The sequence below is a fragment of the Rhinolophus ferrumequinum genome, chromosome 9, assembly GCF_004115265.2.
Source record: "Rhinolophus ferrumequinum isolate MPI-CBG mRhiFer1 chromosome 9, mRhiFer1_v1.p, whole genome shotgun sequence".
NCBI classification, from domain to species: domain Eukaryota; kingdom Metazoa; phylum Chordata; class Mammalia; order Chiroptera; family Rhinolophidae; genus Rhinolophus; species Rhinolophus ferrumequinum.
In genome coordinates this window covers 6,643,029-6,662,613 of record NC_046292.1, presented here as the reverse complement: position 1 = coordinate 6,662,613, position 19,585 = coordinate 6,643,029, and the positions used below count along the sequence as shown (strand labels likewise).

The window sequence follows — 19,585 nt, the reverse complement described above, 5'->3', positions numbered from 1 at the left end:
TTGTTACTTTAACCATTCTTTCCATCTTGCATTTTCAGATTATTTTATCTTAAAAGAAAAGCATCAACCAAACTCCAAATCAGCAGAATGAAATTTAGTCTTAATCGCTTTTTCAAACAGATAAGACCCTGTTTGAAAAACAAGGATAAAAATGATGGAAAGGAAAACAAGCCGTTTTCACAGACTACTATCAGAATGAATAGCCATTTAACAAAACACACAGTAATGATAAAATTTCAACTGTCGCTGGCAGGATTTTAAAAAGTTCTGTCCGATTTATTTTACCCTGTTGTGGAAATGTCACACCTGGAAGCGGAGTAGGAAGCTGTGGTTAGAATGATAACACGTCCAGGTGTGAAGGACAGGCTTACCTGATGCACCTATTGGGGAGGTAGCTGGGGTCATGTTGTGGACGTTAAGACCAAGACTCTGGGAGGGGCCGGGGGCCGACGCTGCTATGGGAGGCCCCGGGGGGTTCTCCCTCTGGGGCGAGGTGAGCGGGGTGGTCGGCTGGGAGGTCTGTCCACCAGCAAGTCGTGCAAGTCGCCTCCGTCGGATCTGCAATGTGAGGGAAACAAGGGCCATCTGTAACCAGGCTCAGAAACACAGCTCCGCCCGAGAAGGACGACATTTTCAATACCCACCAATTACCACACGGGCGCCGAAGGACGAAACATGCCTTGAGAAAACAGTGCTCATGGGAGACAAGCAATGCCTTGGGGGGCCAGGACTCTTGGAAGCTGCCCCCTCATATTGACTCGCCTTACCATCTGTTTGATACCGTGAATTTACAATCAGCATGCTACACACTGAAACACACTAAAGCTTGTTGCTATTTTAATCAAACTATGTAACTTGGTCATTTTCAATAGGCAAGATTGAAAATAAATATCCAATTTGATTGAAAATAAATATCCAATTTCGTTCACTAAAACAATGAGAGAAAGTAACAAAAGTTATACTAAGTCACAAACTTTACTATCACTTTCAAGAGCAAAATGATTAGGTTTTTCTTAATTTCAATAAAAATTCCACCTAAACTTCTTCCTTGTACTACAAGTATAGCACAACGTCTTAGTGGGTCACAGAAATGTTTCCCCCACATTTTGACAGACGTTAATTCATAACCAGTCAATAAACCCTCCCTGACCACCTGCTGTCCCAGGCAGTGAGGCCATGCAACAATTATGATACAAGGTCTGGCTCTAAGGCATCAAAGAAACCACCCAACCAGGCGGCTGCTCACATTTTTTCCATGACGAATAAGGAGGGTGAAAAATTGTGACAAATGCTAACTGGGACAGACCTGAACTAACAACCTACCTGTTACTCTAACACTGTAGCAAATCTGCTCCTTTTAGTGTTGAGACAACCACTGATTCTTGACTCCAAAGTCCAAAAGCCCCTCCTGTGCCCCGACTGCAAATATACCTATCAGTGAATTTATAGAAAACCCTGAAGTTCTTCGGTTGTTCACCTGCCTACTGAACTAGATTAAATCCCTGGAAGGAAGGGATTAGGTCATATTTGTTTAATAAACACTGATGTAGCACTTACCTATTTTCTAGCAATGTTCTAAGCACTTTACAAATGCATACTTATTTAATCCTCATAACCCACTGAGTTATGTCCATTTTATATACAAGCAAACTGAGACATGGAGAGGTTGTATCTTGCCTGATGAGTAAGTGGCAGAGCTGGGTTTTGAACTCATGCAGTCTGGTTCTGGTGTCTGTGATCTCAGCACAAGACCAGCAGTCTCCAGGACCTTTTCAGAGGGTCTGAGAGGCCAAAACAATTTTTATAACAACACTAAGACATTTGCCTTTTCATGCTCATTCTCCAACAAGTGTCCACTGGAGTTTTCCCTCTAGAGACTCCTTGGCATGTGATGTTACAACTTCTTTAAATAAATTTAATATGGGAATCCAGCTGTCTTCTATAAAGTCAGACATTAAAATGATTTGCAAAAGTGAAATTAATGTCACTCCTCTCATTCAATTTGAGAAATGCAGTGGTTTTCAATAAAAACATGTTTATATTAACATACAGTGGCTTTTATTATTTTTGAAAGAATTAATGATTTTGTGTAAATTTTTCAGTTTTCATTTCTAATCTGGTAAATGTCACTAGCTAAAACCCGCCGAGACCAAAGCTCTCTGGGATCCTCAATATTTTGTCATGGTGAAAAGGGACACTGAGACCCAAACCTGGGGGCTGCAGCGCTCCCCCAGGCTGCCTCTCTCATCTTTATCTCCCAAAAGCTGAGCACAGCACCTGTAACAGGTGCTCGGTGCTCACTGACCTGAACTCAACAGAAAAGGAAAAATGGGAAAGTCGTCACAACTCACCCAAGGAGAACTGGTTGAGATGAAAAACTCACTGAAAGAAATGAATGAAGTATTTCACTCCAGAACACTTGAGAGTGGGGGGAGGAGGGGTGGACCAGCAATTCCCACCCCCACCCTCTTCTCGACCCAATTACTCAAGCCAGAGAGCCAGCATCTGCGGTGTCTTTGCTTCCCTCCTCTCCTCAGACACAGACAATTTATCACCAAGTCCTCGTCCTCCAACCCTCTCCTCTCAGCTCCTCAGCCACCACCCTAGCCAGGCCACCGTCCTCTCTCACCAGGACCTGTGCAAAAGCTTCCTAAAGGATCCACCTGGGTCCACTCTGGCCTCATATTCCTTTCTTTATACACTTGCAAAGTTTTAGATTTCTGAAATGCAAATCAAAACCATAATGAGATAACATCTCACACCCTTAGGATGGCGACTGTCAAAAAAACACAATATCAGAAGCGTTAGCAAGGATGTGGTGAAATCGGAACCCTGTGCCCTGTTGGGACTGTAAACGGGCAGCCATTGTGGAAACCAGTATGGAGATTCCACAAAAAATTAAAACTAGAACTACCATATGATCCAGCAATTCCACTTCTGGGCATATGCACGAAAGAATAGAAAGCAGGGACTCGAACAGGTTATTTGTTCACCAGTGTCCACAGCAGCATTATTTGCAAGAGCCAAAAGGTGGAAGCAACCCGAGATTCCACCGATGGATGAACAGATAAACGAGATGTGGTCCATACATACAATGGAATGTCACTGAGCCTTCGAAAGGAAGGAAATTCTGACACGTGCTACACGGATGAACCTGGAGGACATGATGCTAAGTGAAGCAAGCCAGTCACAAACAGACAAACACCATGACTCCACTTATATAAGGTACGGAGACTAGGTAAATTCACAGAAAGTAGAATGGTGGTTGCGAAGGGCTGTGGAGATTTTCAAAATCTGCCTAAGCATAGAATACGATCCCAATGATAAGAAAGCATGTGATCACAGTTGCCCCTACAATCCATCCTCCACACAACAATCACAGTAACTCCTTAAAAGCACACTCGCTCTCCCCTGCATGAACCCTTCAACGGCTTCCCACTGCACGTGGAGTCCCCACCATGTCCTACAGAGCCACTGGCTGCCTCTCCGGGCTATGGTGGGCCACACCAGGTGGCAGCCACCCTGGCCCTGACAGGTCCCAGAACTTCGTAAGCCCTATCGTACCTCTGGCTCCTTGCAATGCCTTTAACCTGGGAGCGTTTTCTCATTAATTCTTGGCATGGCTGGTTCTTTCTTGCGTCCATTCTCAGCTTGAATGTCGCCTCCTGGAGCTCTCCTCTCTCCTCGCCACACTCATTGGGTGTTATGGCCCTCTCTATGCACATCCTTCAAGCACTCTTCATGCTCTGTAAATATCTACTTCTCACTCACCGTCTTACTGTCTGTTTCCCTAGTGGAACGGAAGCTCCGTGAACAAACCACGGCCACCTTGGTCCCTGCTGAAGCCCCCGCACTGAGCAGGGGGCCAGGCACAGAACAGCTCTGTACTCACTCAGCAATGGGAGAAACGAATACATGGCGTTGAGGGAGAAGCACTGGAACCACACACGAGAACGTCTAACTGAATATTCCAGCCCAGACAGTGTTTCAGACTTGTGACACTGACGCCTCCTCGGATATTCATGCATTCAGCACACACTCATCCAGCACAGTAAACCCAACAGTTCCACTCCCACGGAGCTCAGCTTCTAGCGGAGGCCGAAGGGCAACAGCCAAAGGCACAAAATGGTCACGAGCACCATTAGAGAAAAATGCAGTGAGGGAGGGGCAGCAGGGCCTGTGGGGGGAGGGCACCACAAGTTTTACGTCAGGAAGACTGGAAAAACCTCCATGGTAAAGGGGCATCTGAAAGCACCTGAAGGAAGAGAGAAAGCAAGGCACGTGGGAATCTGGGGAGTGCCGTGGGGCTGTGCCTGGCGTGTTCAAGGGAGACCGGTGTGGCGAGAGCAAAGCGAGCAGGGAGAAACAGCACAAGGGGACTTCAGAGTTGAGAAGGGGCTTTGAGGGCCTTCGGGAAGCCACCAGGGGGTTCTGATCAGAAAAGTGACATGATTTGACTTACATGTTAACATGTTTCTTTTAGCTGCTATGGAGTAAACTGTGGAGGAGCACAGGAGAAGGCAGGGAGACTGCCTAGGGCGCTAGTGCAATAATCGAGCGGAGGGTGGGGGATGGCGTCGACCGCAGTGGGCAGCTGTGAAGATCGTGGTGAGTGGTCACCTGGGACACACGTTGAAAGTAGAGCTCAGGCTCATGGGATTTGCTGATGGATTGGATACAGAGGAGGAAAAACCAGGAGAGGTAAAGATGACACCAAAGTCCTGGGCCTAAGCAATTTACAAGCTCAGTGTACTGAGATAACGACAGCAAGAAGAATGGAAGGGGGTAGAGATACGTTCTTTCAGGTGCATGATTAGTAAACATGCAGATGGAACTGTCAAGCAGATGTAGGATCTGATGCGCAGGACACAGGGCAGGTTAGGATGACAATTTGAAAGCTGTCAGCTTCTAGATGGCATTTAAAGCCATGAGAGAGTGCGATCACCTAGGCAGTGAGTGTGGACAGAGACTAAGAAGTCTGAGGAGGACGCCCTACATACAACATACCAACAGTCAAAGTTGGGGAGATGAGGTGAAACCAACAACGGAGAGTGAGCAAGTCCTGTCGAGAGACCTCCAGGACTGGTTCTCCAGGAGAACTGACACTGGCTTTCGAGAAACTAATCAGAGTACTTCGAGAGAGTGACTGACATCACTCTATTGACACGGTGAGTAACACGAAGGCTGAGAGTTGACCGTTGCATATGGCAATGACGTGGTGGTTGAGGGCCTTGTCGACAGCTATTTTGATGGAATGTTGGGGATGAAAGCTTGACTGGAGTGGGTCCAAGACAGAATGTGAAGGAAAAAAGTGGACACAAGAAATACAGAGGATTTTTCCTGTAAAAAATAATAAATGGAGTGAACAGGGGAAGGAAAGCAGATTCAAGAGAGGTTTGACTGGTTTGTTTTAAAGGTGGAAGAAAGCGCAGTATGACTGCACGCTGGGAAGAAAGGTTGGTGATGCAGGAGAATGGACAGCGCTAGATGTGATGCTGGTGGCTTGTTGAAGCTTTCCTCTGACGGCCTTTATTTTCTCAGTGAAATGGAAAACAAGCTCATCAGGTGAAAGGAGAGTGCAGAAAGATGAGTTAGGGGTGTAAAGAGAGAAGGTAAGGTATAAAGCAGTCACCTCAAAGAGGGAGAGAATGAAGGTACTAGGGAAATAAAGGAGGACTGCTGGGCAGCCCTAGGTAAGCTCACGACTGCTTGAGGTCATGAATGCAAAACAAAACCATTCAAGGGCAGCCGGATGGCTCAGTTGGTTAGAGCACGAGCTCTGAACCACAGGGTTGCTGGTTTGATTCCCACATAGGCCAGAGAGCTGCGCCCTCCACAACTAGATTGAAGACAACGAGCTGCCGCTGAGCTGCCAGAGGGGTGTTCGGATGGCTCGGCTGGTTAGAGCCCAAGCCCTTAACAACAAGGTTGCCGGTTCAATTCCCACATGGGATGGTGGGCTGCGCCCCCTGCAACTAAGATTGAAAGACTGTGACTGGACTTGGAGCTGAGCTGCACTCTCCACAGCTAGACTGAAGGATGACAACTTGGAGCTGATGGGCCCTGGAGAAACACACTGTTCCCCCATATTCCCCAGTAAAATTTTTAAAAAAAAAAGAAAGAAAAAAAGAAACCATTCAAGATGGTGGTGTATTTGTCTCCAGCCACAAGCAGCGTCATAGGTGCAAGTACAGGGAAAGCTGGATTTAACCCCAGCTGGGGGTTTTGCCAGGCTAGTAGGTAGGGGAGAGAGGGACAAGGAGTTGAGAGGGTATGGAAAGGAGGGATTATGATGAAGGTCCGGAGTCCACCAGATGACGAGAATTAAGTGTGGGCATGCATGGAGTGAAACCAGGTGGCTGCAGACCCCAGTGGTGTTACACTTAAGACGTGATAATAAATGTGGTTTAGCCGAGTGAAATGGACCTGGCATCCGTCAGGAAACCTGCACGCTGGTGCCCATGGATTGGTGGTGCTTGTTGTGATGTCGGGTAAATCTTTTAACTCTTTAGAGTCTCTGTTTCCTCAGCTAGAAAGTAGGGGTAGGATGGCCGGTTGGCCCCATGGTTAGAGTTCAGTGTTCATAACACCAAGGTTGCCGGTTCGATTCCCACATGGGCCAGGGAGCTGCAGCCTCCACAACTAGATTGAAAACAACGACTTGACTTGGAGCTGATGGGTCCTCGAAAAACACACTGTTCTTCCCCAATAAAAAATTTTTAAAGAAAGGGATAATAAACTCAGGCTTAAAAGCTTTCACAGGTCATTGTTACAACGAAATGGGAAGGCATATGAAAAGGTGCTTCAAGAACTACAGTACAAGTGAAGACAGATTAACGGTGGTATATTTTTACACGGGAATCTACAATCAATCAAATGAATGCACTTGTGTCCTAAGCAACCACCTGGATGAACCTTACACCACTACCAAGCAAAAGAAGCCAGACATAAAAAACATAGATTGCATGATTCCATTTATCTGATGTTCAAATACAAGAAAACAAAACTGAAACATTAGTCCAGTGGTTACCTTAGGCAGGAAGGGTGGGGGAACAGGCGAGACGCTTGCGGGAGGCATGAGCGAGCTCTTAGGGTGCTCGTGATGGTCTTTGTTTAACTGGATACGAGTTTCCCAGGTGTGTCCACTTTGTGAAAATTCTGTGGGTTGTATGCTCATAACTGAGCAGTGAGTTCATGGGTATTCATCTTATTATGCTTCATAACTTATGTGTTAAGTATAGTCCTTTATATGCTTCAAATAGGATATAATTTTTAAAAGTAAATCCTAATTAACCCTCAAGGCCCACTAGAAAGCTACATTCACTATGAAGATTCTACATTTTAAAAAATTTAGTGCAAATTAAAATACCTTATCCAAACACTGTATTTACTACCTGATACTGTTTTAATTTTAATTTTTAAAAATGTGTTTGTGTATACATACCAATACGACAGAACACCTAGTGAAGAGAGACTACATTTTCACAGAACCCAGCATTTGGGAATTAGCTAGAAGTTACATTTCATTACCTTAGAGGCAGCTTAACTTAGGGGCCCATGCTTGATTTCAAATTCAAATTCAACCTGCGCTACTTACGAGCGAGGTGTGTTCAAGATGAGCCGCTTAGCCTCTCTGTGCGTCAGTTTCCCGGTCTCTCCCATGGGGATGAAAATACAGATGTAAGACAACTTGCCCTTTCTCCACTTCATTTTTCTTCACGGCTCCTACAACATACATGATGTTTATTATGCTAACTCACTACCCCCTACTCTTAAGTTTCTTAAGGCAAAGACTTCTCAGCGTTTTTCTCTGATGTCTCATCAGTGCCTACATGTATGCCTGGCACATACTAGGTGCTCTTTGAATATTTGTTGAATGAATGAAAGAATAAATAAAAAATACCAGAAAATGCATTGCACATAAAGTTTACTGATTATGGAATAATATTGTCATTATCCTTGAAAAAACACACACACTGTTTTGGGGAAGATAGGAAGCCACTTTAAATCTTGGTGCCAAGCTCAGCCTCAGATGTTAGATTCTGATGTTCTCCTCGGTGATATCAACATAGAATTGATGTCCTGACTCACTGCAATATGGGCTTGAAGGAAGAAAGGAAGTTTTCCAAAAAGCAAGATCTCCATGGTGCTGGTATTCCCCGATCCCCAACCACCACGACCCACAAACACAGGTTTTAAAAAAAGAATGAAAAAAATCAAGACTTTGTGAAATATATTGAGATGGAAGAGCGGAGTAAGGGACAAAGGCAGGTCCGCGCATGACGTGAACTGGTAGGAGGTGACTGGTAGGACCTGACCTGGCCCCCATCTTCAAGACCTCCTGTTAAGAGAAGAAAACGGCCGTGAATGAGGCAGTGCTCTGGGCTGCCCACAGCTGCGCTGTCGCTGTCGGTAGAAGACAGGGCCCTTCAGCCTTGGGTAGACTGACCACTTCCCACACTGCTGGTGGCTTTGAACCGGTTTAGCAACCTGAGGACCCTGGGAATACGGACAGGAGACTCCCAAGAGAACGGCTCTGAGCAGTTGCAGGAGTAAAGGCCTAGCTCATTCACTGGACTAGTAAGAGAGGCGATCTCACTTTTATCACCAACACAACATATGAGACACAAACTAGAAATAGTCCCAAATATTATTAAACCTTTTTCTCTTTGCTTACTATACTTTTTTACACGAAGCACACAGGATTGGCGTAAGTTAAACAAAAGCCCTTTTTAAAAGAATTTTGTTTTCCCAGATGTCACAGACAGAAAACACCAAAAGCATAAAAAAGGCACTTCCAATTCCTCAACTTACGTCCTTATTTTAAACCACAACTCAACCCAGATATACCGATAAGGAAATCTCATTCCTGGAGTTTTTCTTGGGTTGACTGTTTCAGTTCTTGCTTCCCAAACGACATTGAAAGAGGGCTTTCCCCGGCACTGTTCTGTCCTGATGTTGCATTTCCTACGCGCACACGAGCGTTCCTGATCAACTAAAAATAGATTCCAAACAGCTACTGTTCAAAACAGCACGGGCCACTGCGTGGCAGAGGCAGACCCTCAGGCAGGAGAGGCCACACTGTTCCTCCTGTTCTTAGCACTTTGTGGGGGCAAAGGAACCACCAAAGCATCATTTTCAATTTAGTAAATAGTCTTTCTACAAAAGCCACCTTACTCTTCTACTCAAAAAAATTAAATCTCCACATTAAAAAAAAAAAAACCGCACACACACAAAAAACACTTCCAAATATTTACTCTCCAGGATGGTGCCCTTCTAGAAATACCTCCTGTTTTGATTCTTACTGTGGTTTTATTCTTTTTTAATAGCTGGCCATATGCAAAATTTGTAAAATTTCACAAGATGCTTGTATCTACGCCCCACAATACATCTCCAAGTAAACGCACTTAAAAATCTGAACACCACAGCTCCGTGATCTGAACTCCACCAAGTTTCCTTTTAAAAATTCACAAGTTTGAATTAATTTTTACTCAAAAGCTCCAAAAGTCTGGTCGCCTAACCCTCACCATCCCCCTTTTTAGAGAATCTATTAAACTCAGTCTGCTACTGTAGACTGTATCCATGAGGCCAAAACTAGGGGAAAATAATTTTTCCTTCAACCTTAACATTATAGCAAGAAGTGACTTAAGTTCTCCTTCAAAGATTGGAACTGAACACAAGTAAATGTCTCCTTACTGCTCAGTACAATGCCGTTACCTTCTCGCCTGCAAAGAGGAGCTGAGTCGGCACTCAGGTAACACAGTCGTTTAGTTCAGCCACTGACAAACTGCTTGGACATGCTAAGACCAAAGAGTATTTTATAATAACGTGAGTAACACTCCCCCAGCCCTTATCGTGTGCCAGATGCTGTTCTAAGGGGTTCACGTATATAAACTTAGTTAATAATCCGAAGAGAGCAGTACATTTATTTTCCCAGTTGATAGATGAGGAAACTGAACTCAGAGGTTAGGTGACCTGCTCTCACAAGCCAGAAAGTAAAAGAGTAGATTCACGTGAATCTAGACAATCTGACTCTGGAGTGCATACTCTTAACTAGGGTTTCCAGGCGGGAATTCTCACCTGTTCTCAGGAATTTTTTTTCGCTTTCCCATTCCCAAATCCCGAGAAAAGTTGGTAGGGAAATCGGGGAGGAAATCGGCTCCTTGAACCCAGTAATACCCACAATGGGAAATAAACGTACTACTCACAATGTATCTCTTAGACATTTTTCCTGTTTATCACTAGGGTTTCCGAGGGGGAATTCCTGCCCCGTCTCAGGAATTTTTTTCACTTTCCCATTCCCGAATCCCGAGAAAAGTTGGTCGGGAAATGAGGAAAATCGGCTCCTTGAACCCAGGTGGTTGGTAGAATCTGCCATCACTTTGTGGAAACGATTCATTGTGGAGAACAGAAAACAGTTTATATCTCGGGATTCGGGAATGGAAGAGCGAAAAAAATTCCTGAGAACGGGCAGGAATTCCCACCTGGAAACCCTACTCTTAACCATAGATCTTTACAGCAGGAAATCCTGCCTGAAGTTGCAGTGACCTGCAGACAGAGGCGGCCTTACACCCGACGACACAGTGCTGGTCCATCATTAGTTATGAATACATGAATTTGTGTATTAAAATGTCAGTATTGCAGATATTACGGTCATACGCTAACATTAGAATAACGTTGTTAGATCATTAACGCCCTCTTTGATGAGAGTGTATACTGAAATAAAGAATATTTCCATTTTCTGGTTCAAAATATGCAGGGTACCAGTAAATAAAACAAAAAAAAAAGACACTTGATGAACATAATCTTGCCCCCCAAACTCAGTCCTTTGTTGGTTTATTAAGTCCCTACTTTGCACCAGACACTGTAGCAGGCACTAAAGATAAAATAACACTTGCGTCATAATTCCCACCCTCACGGATTTCCAGGTCCAATGGGGAAAGACAGAAGAAAATCAACAATGATGATACAGCACGATAAGGTCTGCACAAGAGACAACGAGAGTAGAAAAGACACAAAGGAGAGGACTGCAACTCACTCTGGGGCATCTGGTATCACGTCACAGGGAGGTTATACACACATCCAATATCCGTCCATCCATCCATCCATCCATCCATCAACACAGATGGAGCTCAGTAATGCCATATGTTTAAAAGAAAACAATATATTTTCTATTCACTTTACTATTTCCTGCTCTTAAAAAAAGAAGTATACTTTTATGTTACATGTATTTTGGCACAATTTTTTTTAAAAAATTGAGTTGAAAGAGCAGGTCGCAGGGCCGGCCCGGTGGCTCAGGTGGTTGGAGCTCCGTGCTCCTAACTCCAAAGGCTGCCGGTTCGATTCCCACATGGGCCAGTGGGCTCTCAACCACAAGGTTGCAGGTTCGACTCTTCAACCCCTGCAAGGGATGGTGGGTTCCGCCCCCTGCAACTAAGATTGAACACAGCACCTAGCGCTGAGCTGCCGCTAAGCTCCCGGATGGCTCAGTTGGTTGGAGCGCATCCTCTCAACCACAAGGTTGCCAGTTCAACTCCTGCAAGGGATGGTGGGCTGCGCCTCCTGCAAATAACAACGGCAACTGGACCTGGAGCTGAGCTGCGCCCTCCATAACTAAGACTGAAAGGACAACAACCTGACTTGGAAAAAGTCCTGGAAGTACACACTATTCCCCAATAAAGTCCTGTTCCCCTTCCCCAATTTAAAAAAAAAAAGAAAAAAGAAAAAGCAGGTCGCAAAAGGGCACTCGCAGTGATTCCCTTTGGGTATATTTAAATTACAATGGATATTCTCCATTATTGCAAATTATACATAAATGAAAATGGTAGTGATGCATAACAAATTTCTATTTCTCCCCATCTTCTCCTTTCATACAACAATTTCTAATGAAGAAACTGAAACCATTATTATTTTCTACTATGTCTATAAAACATGAAAACATTCGGGTGAAAGGGCAGCTCGGCTCCGTGTCATTGTCACTCCCACGATGAGACAGTAGCTGCTACCTGGAACACTCCTAAGGAAAGAGGAACAAGTGGTGGCACATTGCAATCTGGCCCAGAAGCGAGCCCTTCATTTCATTGGCTGGAACAAGTCACATGGCCATACCTGCAGCCAGCGGGGCGGAGAAATCCAACCTTTCCAGGAAGGGCCAGTGAGCATTTGAACAGCGGCAGTCCAGGACGTAGAGTGCCTTTTGCTCCAGCATGGCTGGATGGCAGGCTCACTTACTGCACACTGCCCATCCCCTGGCACGCTCCTTCCCTCAGGTCTTTGCTCAAATATCCCTTTCTCAGTGAGGCCTTCCCTGACCACCACCTAGTTTCCATCTCTGCTTTATGGTTCTCTGTACTTTCGAACAGTTCAGCCAAATCCAACAAGTATGTGTATGTATGCAGGTATACATGTAGACACACACACACACAGTGAATGTGGCAAAACGGCAACACCAACGACTGATGACTCTAGGTGACTCGTTCAACCTCCTGCAGATCAGAAAATTTTCAGAACAAAAAGTTGAGGGAAAAATCAAACCCACCAGCATGGCTTGCATTTGCTCTGCGTTCCGCAGCATGTAGTAGGCATGGGGCTGGAGTAGCCAGCGTTGCCAAACGTGTACAAGGAAGAGAGAAAGAGGCAAGGTAACGGGGAGTGTGTACGGGGTGATTCTACCAAAGCGGAAACCCAAGACCAAGGAGGCGCTGGCAGCATTTGGATTCTGGGTTCCATTCTCCTGCTTTTCTGTCCCTGGGTTCAGGGAAAGGACCCCTGTACCCTCCAAATAAATGCCATGTTTGCGGAAGCTCTGTACATTGTTCTGCTACTTACAGTGCGCGCGTGCACAAGTACTCGATTCCCCAGAGACACCATCAGCGTACCTGAGGGCGCGCAGAGTATCACCTGACTTTTTTCACCACTCTGTTTTCAGGATTCAAATTCACTCACACTAACTAGAGTTATGTCATAATCAAACCAGCCCAGAGAGTAATTTTGAAAACTGAGCAACATGTGAACTCTAACACTGTGCATGTCACCTGACTGTGCAGTTTCTTCTCCAGGACAGGTAGGGGTCAGCCAGGTGAGAGGTCCGAGGAGCGTCGGCCGAGGTGCGGAGGTTTTGTGAGAACACACCGTGTTCAGGGGATTCGGGGATCATCTGATTAGGAGAGTGTACGGCCACAGCAAGACGCAAGGCAAGACAGACAGGCTGGGACAAGTTCATGATGTGATCTGAATACCATCCTAAGTAGCAGAACTTTTTGATGAAGGCAAGGAAGAGACTCTGAAGGATTTCAGCAGGGGAGTGACTGGGTCAGACTTACCTTTTAAGACAATTCATCCAGCTCCTACTCATATGTGGAGAATGGGCTGAGGCGGGACAAGGCAAGCCTGGGCAGTGGGGGCGGGGGAGGGGAAGTTCCAGGGCTACTTAGTGGGTATAATCAACGCAAATCAGTCATTATTTGGAAGTGAGCTGTGAGGAAGAGTGGAGAGGCCAGACTTCAGGGCAAAACACCTAAGTGGATAGTAAAATACCCGTAACTGAGAATACGGAAGAAGGAGGTTTTAAGAAGAGACTCAGATGAGTTATAATTGGACTACTGACTATGAGATGCCTGTACCCAAAAAGAAATGCCTTGTAGGCGGGTGACACTTCTTTTATTTATGGTTAGCATTTTGTTGTTTAAAGCGATTAACAAAAAACATATAAAATGAATTTTAATTATTTATTAAAATAATGTATTAACTTATTAAGTTAAAATCAAATAGGTAAGGAAATTAGGACAGAAGTACAGCGATGACAGAAAAAATAAGGTAATGCCAGAAGTGAGATGAGTACACAATACCCAAGTATCAGCACAGTATGTGACAACAGCACACGCCATATACTCAGTATGAGCACGTGCCTGACGCCAAAACACAATTCAGAGGAAGCAACTGTCAAGGGGCCCAAGTGAGGAGATGCACACATCGCCTGTGCTGGTGTGGCCTGATTCCAGGAGAGATTTTAGGGCGCCTAAGGCTACGACTGCAAACCTGAGGGTCACGCAAGCCTCCAGTTTTCGTAAGATTTTCGGAGGTCCCTGACTCAACAATGATTCAAAACCCCTCTCTCAGGGAATGCATGGGCGCTCTATCCTTCACTCGCCCCCCCCCCATAAAAACGGGCTCTCAGCAGAATTCCTGATACACTCTGAGCCACAGAGAGTTCTGGGGGTGCTCCAAGGACACCCCAAAGCAGAGCTGGGTGTGAGCACGGCGGTGTGTCCTCCCTGTCCGCCGTGCTGGGGCAGCTGCAGATGTGGGTGCAGATCTCAGACCGGAGATAAGCACCGGCTAGGGCACTAGCGCCATCGGTATTTACATGGTAGACAGCTCTAGGTGCCGGGAACGCAGAACGTGGCTGTCTAGCTCACAACCATCTCCTGAGCACGGACCTGTACAGGGGCACTAAAAACTCTCTGGAGAATAAGTAAGTGAATGGTAGGGAAAATGAAAGGGCATTCATTCATGCAGGCATGCATTCATTCATTCAAAAAATGCGCCTTGAGGTAGGAAATTAGAAGGGAGTCAAGAATAGAGCCCTAGGAACATCACACTTAAGGTGTGCTCAGGAAAGAGCAGTCTGTGGGAGACAGAAAAGCAAAGCAGTATACCGTGTTTCCCCGAAAATAAGACCTAACTGGAAAATAAGCCCTAGCGTGACTGTTCAGGATGACATCCCCTGAACATAAGTGTCTTTTGGAGCAAAACTTAATATTAAGACCCAGTCTTATTATCGGGGAAACATAGTACCCATGGTATCCAAAGGAAGCGACTTTCAAACAAAGAAGTGGTGACCAGGGTCAAAGCCAAAGAGAAGTGAAATAACACACTCTGAGAAGTGCCCCACGGTTTGGCAATCAAGAAGGTGCTGGTGGTCTTCACAAGACCAGTCTGGGTGGAGTGATGAAAGGAAAAGACTCCCCAAAAAGCGCAGGGAAGGAAGGGGACTGAAAAGTGAGTGGGATAAGAGACCCATCTCTGTAAGAGTCTAGTCTGTGAAAGGGGAGGAACGGGATAAAGTGACAGCTACAGGGAAATGCAGGACCAGAGGTGACATCTTGTTGTACAAAGGGAGCGAACTGGAGATTTTTCCGAATCAAAGGAGAGAAGGAAAGATGGAAGACTGAAATGATTACTAAGAAAGCCAGGCATAGGGCAAGACAGGACAGAGCACAGATGAAGACAGCCTTAGCCGGTGGGAGTTAAAAGTCAAGCACTTAGAACTGTGCTTGGCACTCGATAAATACGAGCATTTCTCCTCTACCATTACCATCATTCCTTTTATTAGGAAGAGGAAGGCTTTATCCCCCAAAAGTGGAAAGCCATCAGTGAGGATAAAGTAGACAAATTGGAAGGTGAGAGGAACAGACAAGAAGTGCCTGATAACCACTTTCTTTCAAGACAACTCACCTACAGGAAATGGGGAGTGGGAAGCACTTCTAATAGCCCAGGAGGTGGGTGGAAGGGCAAGGACACACACCACGTGTCTTTCTAGGGAGCTCTGGGTTGTCTCTAGTACACAATGACTCCTGTTCTCTGGACACCAGAGAACATGCCTGCTGAGTGTCACCTTTAGGAGGGCGGGACAATGGCATCAGGCAGCCTGGGCTCAACCTACCACCACACAATGGCTGTGTGACCCTGACAAGGATAAAATGAGAACAGTAACCATATCCTGACTTCATAGAGTTAAATAGTTATCATCCATGTAAAGTGTTTAGCAGATCATAAGTGCTGACTACACGAGCTATTATTGTTGTTATTACGATTTCTGGCATGTCCAAAAAAACAATGTATTTCAAGAGAAGGCTAAAGCTGTAATTTCTCAGGGTAAGAATTAGATTAGAAAAAGATTAGAAAATGGTTTTTTAAAAAAAATTTGGCAAGTGAAAGATCAAAGAGAGTCACTCTGTGGTGTAATTAACAAAGAAAAACAGCACACTGACATCTGTGTCCATTTACGTGACATTCTCCTTCCAGCCTTCTTCTTCATTTCTCCTCACGGCCCTAATCCTAACCGAAGCTCAGACGGAGCCCCACCAAACATGCCGCACTGCGCCTGCCTCTCTACATCTTCAGAAAGTGACGCTGGATCAGAGGGGACTGTAGCCCTCCAGACCACCACCCGGCCCTGTGGACACTAACTGAGGCTGTCACCCACCCTGGAAAGCAATCGGGCTAAATTCTAGAAAAAGCCTTAAAGATGACCATGCCATCTTACTGGGTTTACCCAGTACTACCACTTCCAGAAATCGTAGGGAAATCACCCTAAAATCAGACAAAGCTTCCCCCCCAAATCATGTATAATTTAGGGAAAAACGAAATCAGTCATAGTACACCTAATGATGGAAAAACCTGTAGCCATTAAAAATGATATTTTAATTTGTAAGTGTACAAGGAAATGCTTCTAATGCAATGTTAAGTGAAATGGCCACATATAAAAACGCATAGGATACGATGCGAAAGATTTACTCATTGATTCAACAAACTTTAACCACACCCCTCGGTTTCAGGCACTGAGAGAAATGCGCTTTGGAGATTAAAAAAAATGCACGTGACTTGGTCTCTGTCGTCAGTCTAGCAGGGGAAACAGACCAAAGCAGATGCTCTAAGGCACTGCGTATGGGCAAAAGTGAAGCCAAACCGGGGTGGGGCCCGCAGGAATGTGGGGTGTCAAAGGGAAAGGTTGCAGGAGAAGGTGACACTTCAGCTGAGTCTTAAAAAAATGAAAAGCTGTTTAATGTTTGGGGAGGGAAGGCTCCAGGTAGAGCAGAGGGTACAGGAGTAAGAAACAGTAAACATCAAATACGTACACACAGAGAAAATAAGGGAAGGCAACAGACTCATTCCAGACTCCTCAGCAACGTTTGATATCAGAGCAATTTTTTATCAGAGCCTTCCACTTGGAAGCGATACAAGGGACAAGCGCAGGGCTGCGTGAATTGCCGCTCCGTGTCCACCTCCTCCCCACCGCACCTTCACGCAGCTCTCCTGGGGCCAGTGAGCTCTGGGTCCCAATTCCAGCGGCACCCGTTTCTAGCCATGTTACCCCTCTGAGCCTTGCTTTCCCCATTTAGAAGGTGATAATATGAATACCACGCATCTTGCAAGAGAAAGGTGATGGAATCTTTGTACCCCTCTTCTACAGTCTATGTCCCTGGGGCACAACATAAGCAAGGGACTTGGTCTATTGTGTTTACTGCCACATCCCCAGTGACTGTGACAATGCCTCACGCAGACGGCGCTCAGCAAATACTTGTGGCACAAATGAGAAGTGTCCACCTAACACACAGTGGACAGTCACCGTTTGTTTGTTTTGTCCTAACTTCCATAACTTTTGCTCTTTCCATCTTCCTTTTAGGCCCAGACATTGCTTTCCTTTGGCATAGGGCTGTTTCACCCAAACAGTATGAACACGTAGGACGACTTCTAAAAAGCATCAGATCTGTGAGCTGACTGTGGAATTGGCAGGAGAAACCACTAGGATCAACAGCCCAAGTTCCCCAACATTACACGGCAGAGAAAGATCCCCGGAGTGTTTCCATCGGATCTGCTCTTTAAAAAATGATTCTTGCAGTTGCAATTTTATGTCCTCACCAAAAATACCCCAAGTGGTAGGAACGGATGATGTGGTCTCCGCTCTCATCCTCGATCTCACGTGGTTTAAACAGACAAGATGAACGAACCTACACGAGACCAAGCAGTAGCCCTTCAGACGTCATTCCATAAAACGGATTCTGGTCACTTAAAAGGGACCAAGTGAAACAGACAGTATTAAACATTTTAAAAGAATTTTTTAAGACACAGCTACGTGTAAAGTGTTTTTTTAATCGACTCGCAAAATAATTATTGCTGAAACCAAAGTGTAAATTCTTCTGGGGCAGAGTTCTCACATTTCCTGTAATCTCTACTGAAGTTCTCCATTCACACTCACTCTAAATACTCCAAAACCAAGATTCTATACAACAGTGTTAGAGAAAGTGGGCTTTTTCAGAGAGGAAAAACTGACTTTCGGCCATTCTTTGTCCATCAAATTCTTGGTATGAAGAAAGCTTTTCTTCCTAACCAGGTCATTCATGTTTAAGTTCCTCTTATAGGTGAAGCGTCATCCTTCAGCCAATGCCACTAGACCCTTTCTAAAATCAGAAATGGAGACATTGTCACATCACCATCTCGTCCCAGTATGGCTATACGTGCTTTGTTACTCGTATACATCAAAGACGAAGAGGTGCCCAATGGGACACTTTCACGTGCCTTTTTTTCCACTTGGCATTTGCAAAAATTCTCCCACTCGCAAGCCATTCTAATAATAATATCTCAAGTCAAAAAACTGCTTTATTCACATTTCCTTAGAAGAGAAATCACCAGACTTTTTGAGCATGAGGACATTTTACGAAGTAAAAATGCAGACAACAAAAGCCCTTACAGGGCCGGCCCGGTGGCTCAGGCGGTTGGAGCTCCATGCTCCTAACTCTGAAGGCTGCCGGTTCGATTCCTACATGGGCCAGTGGGCTCTCAACCACAAGGTTGCCAGTTTGATTCCTCGAGTCCCCCAAGGGATGGTGGGCAGCGCCCCCTGCAACTAAAGACTGAACACGGCACCTTGAGCTGAGCTGCCACTGAGCTCCCGGATGGCTCAGTTGGTTGGAGTGCATCCTCTCAACCACAAGGTTGCAGGTTCGACTCCCGCAAGGGATGGTGGGCTGCGCCCCCTGCAACTAGCAACAGCAACTGGACCTGGAGCTGAGCTGCACCCTCCACAACTACGACTGAAAGTTCAACAACTTGAAGCTGAACAGCACCCTCCACAACTAAGATTGAAAGGACAACAACTTGACTTGGGGAAAAAAAGGCCTGGAAGTACATACACACTGTTCTCCAATAAAGTCCTGTTCCCCTTCCCCAATAAAATCTTCAAAAAAAAAAAAAAAAAAAAAGAGTGAAGTGGTTATATGATACTCCTAGATAGAGTTTAAAAAAAAAAAAAAGCCCTTACAGATGCCCCACCCCACCTGCCCCAAGGTGTCCTTGAAGGAAAAAAAAAATGTGGCATTTCTTTTGATGGAACTCCACAGAAATGATGCGTGGTCTGTACTTCTCATAAGTAAAACGTTAATTACAGTCACCAAACATAAACATGTATCTGCTTTCACATGTTAGCATCCTAAAAAAAAATGCCACAAACGACACTATAAACATCTATGTAACTGATCTTCAAAGCTCAAAAAGGGCTATAAATTTTTTCTCTGTGTAGGGCAGAGTGTTAACATTTTTTACTAGCCCACGAAACAATTATTGCTGAAGCCAAAGTATGAATTCCTCTGGTGGACCTGTATACAATAAAGAGAAGTGGTCTTTTTTTTTTTTTAGCGTTTAAAATTTTTTCCTTCATCTTGCCTCAAAAAAGTTTTTATTGCCTGCTTTTTTCTGAATGTTCCCATCCATCGATACCCTGAATATGACAATTTTACGAGTAAATCAAATTACACATAAAAAGTTATACTGTGTAGATCATACAGGTTCCTTGGGGTTTTTTTGT

The 19,585-nt window shown here is 45.0% G+C and overlaps 1 protein-coding gene across 3 annotated transcripts in view; it reads right to left on the bottom strand.

Annotated features, from left to right (window-relative positions):
- Positions 1–19,585, bottom strand: part of UBE4B (ubiquitination factor E4B) — a 112,161-nt gene that overhangs the window by 80,334 nt on the left and 12,242 nt on the right. For all 3 annotated transcript variants that reach the window (XM_033113954.1, XM_033113956.1, XM_033113955.1), the window contains exon 2: positions 372–558. In XM_033113954.1, the coding sequence (XP_032969845.1) occupies positions 372–558 (187 nt within the window). The remainder of the gene's footprint in view (positions 1–371; positions 559–19,585) is intronic.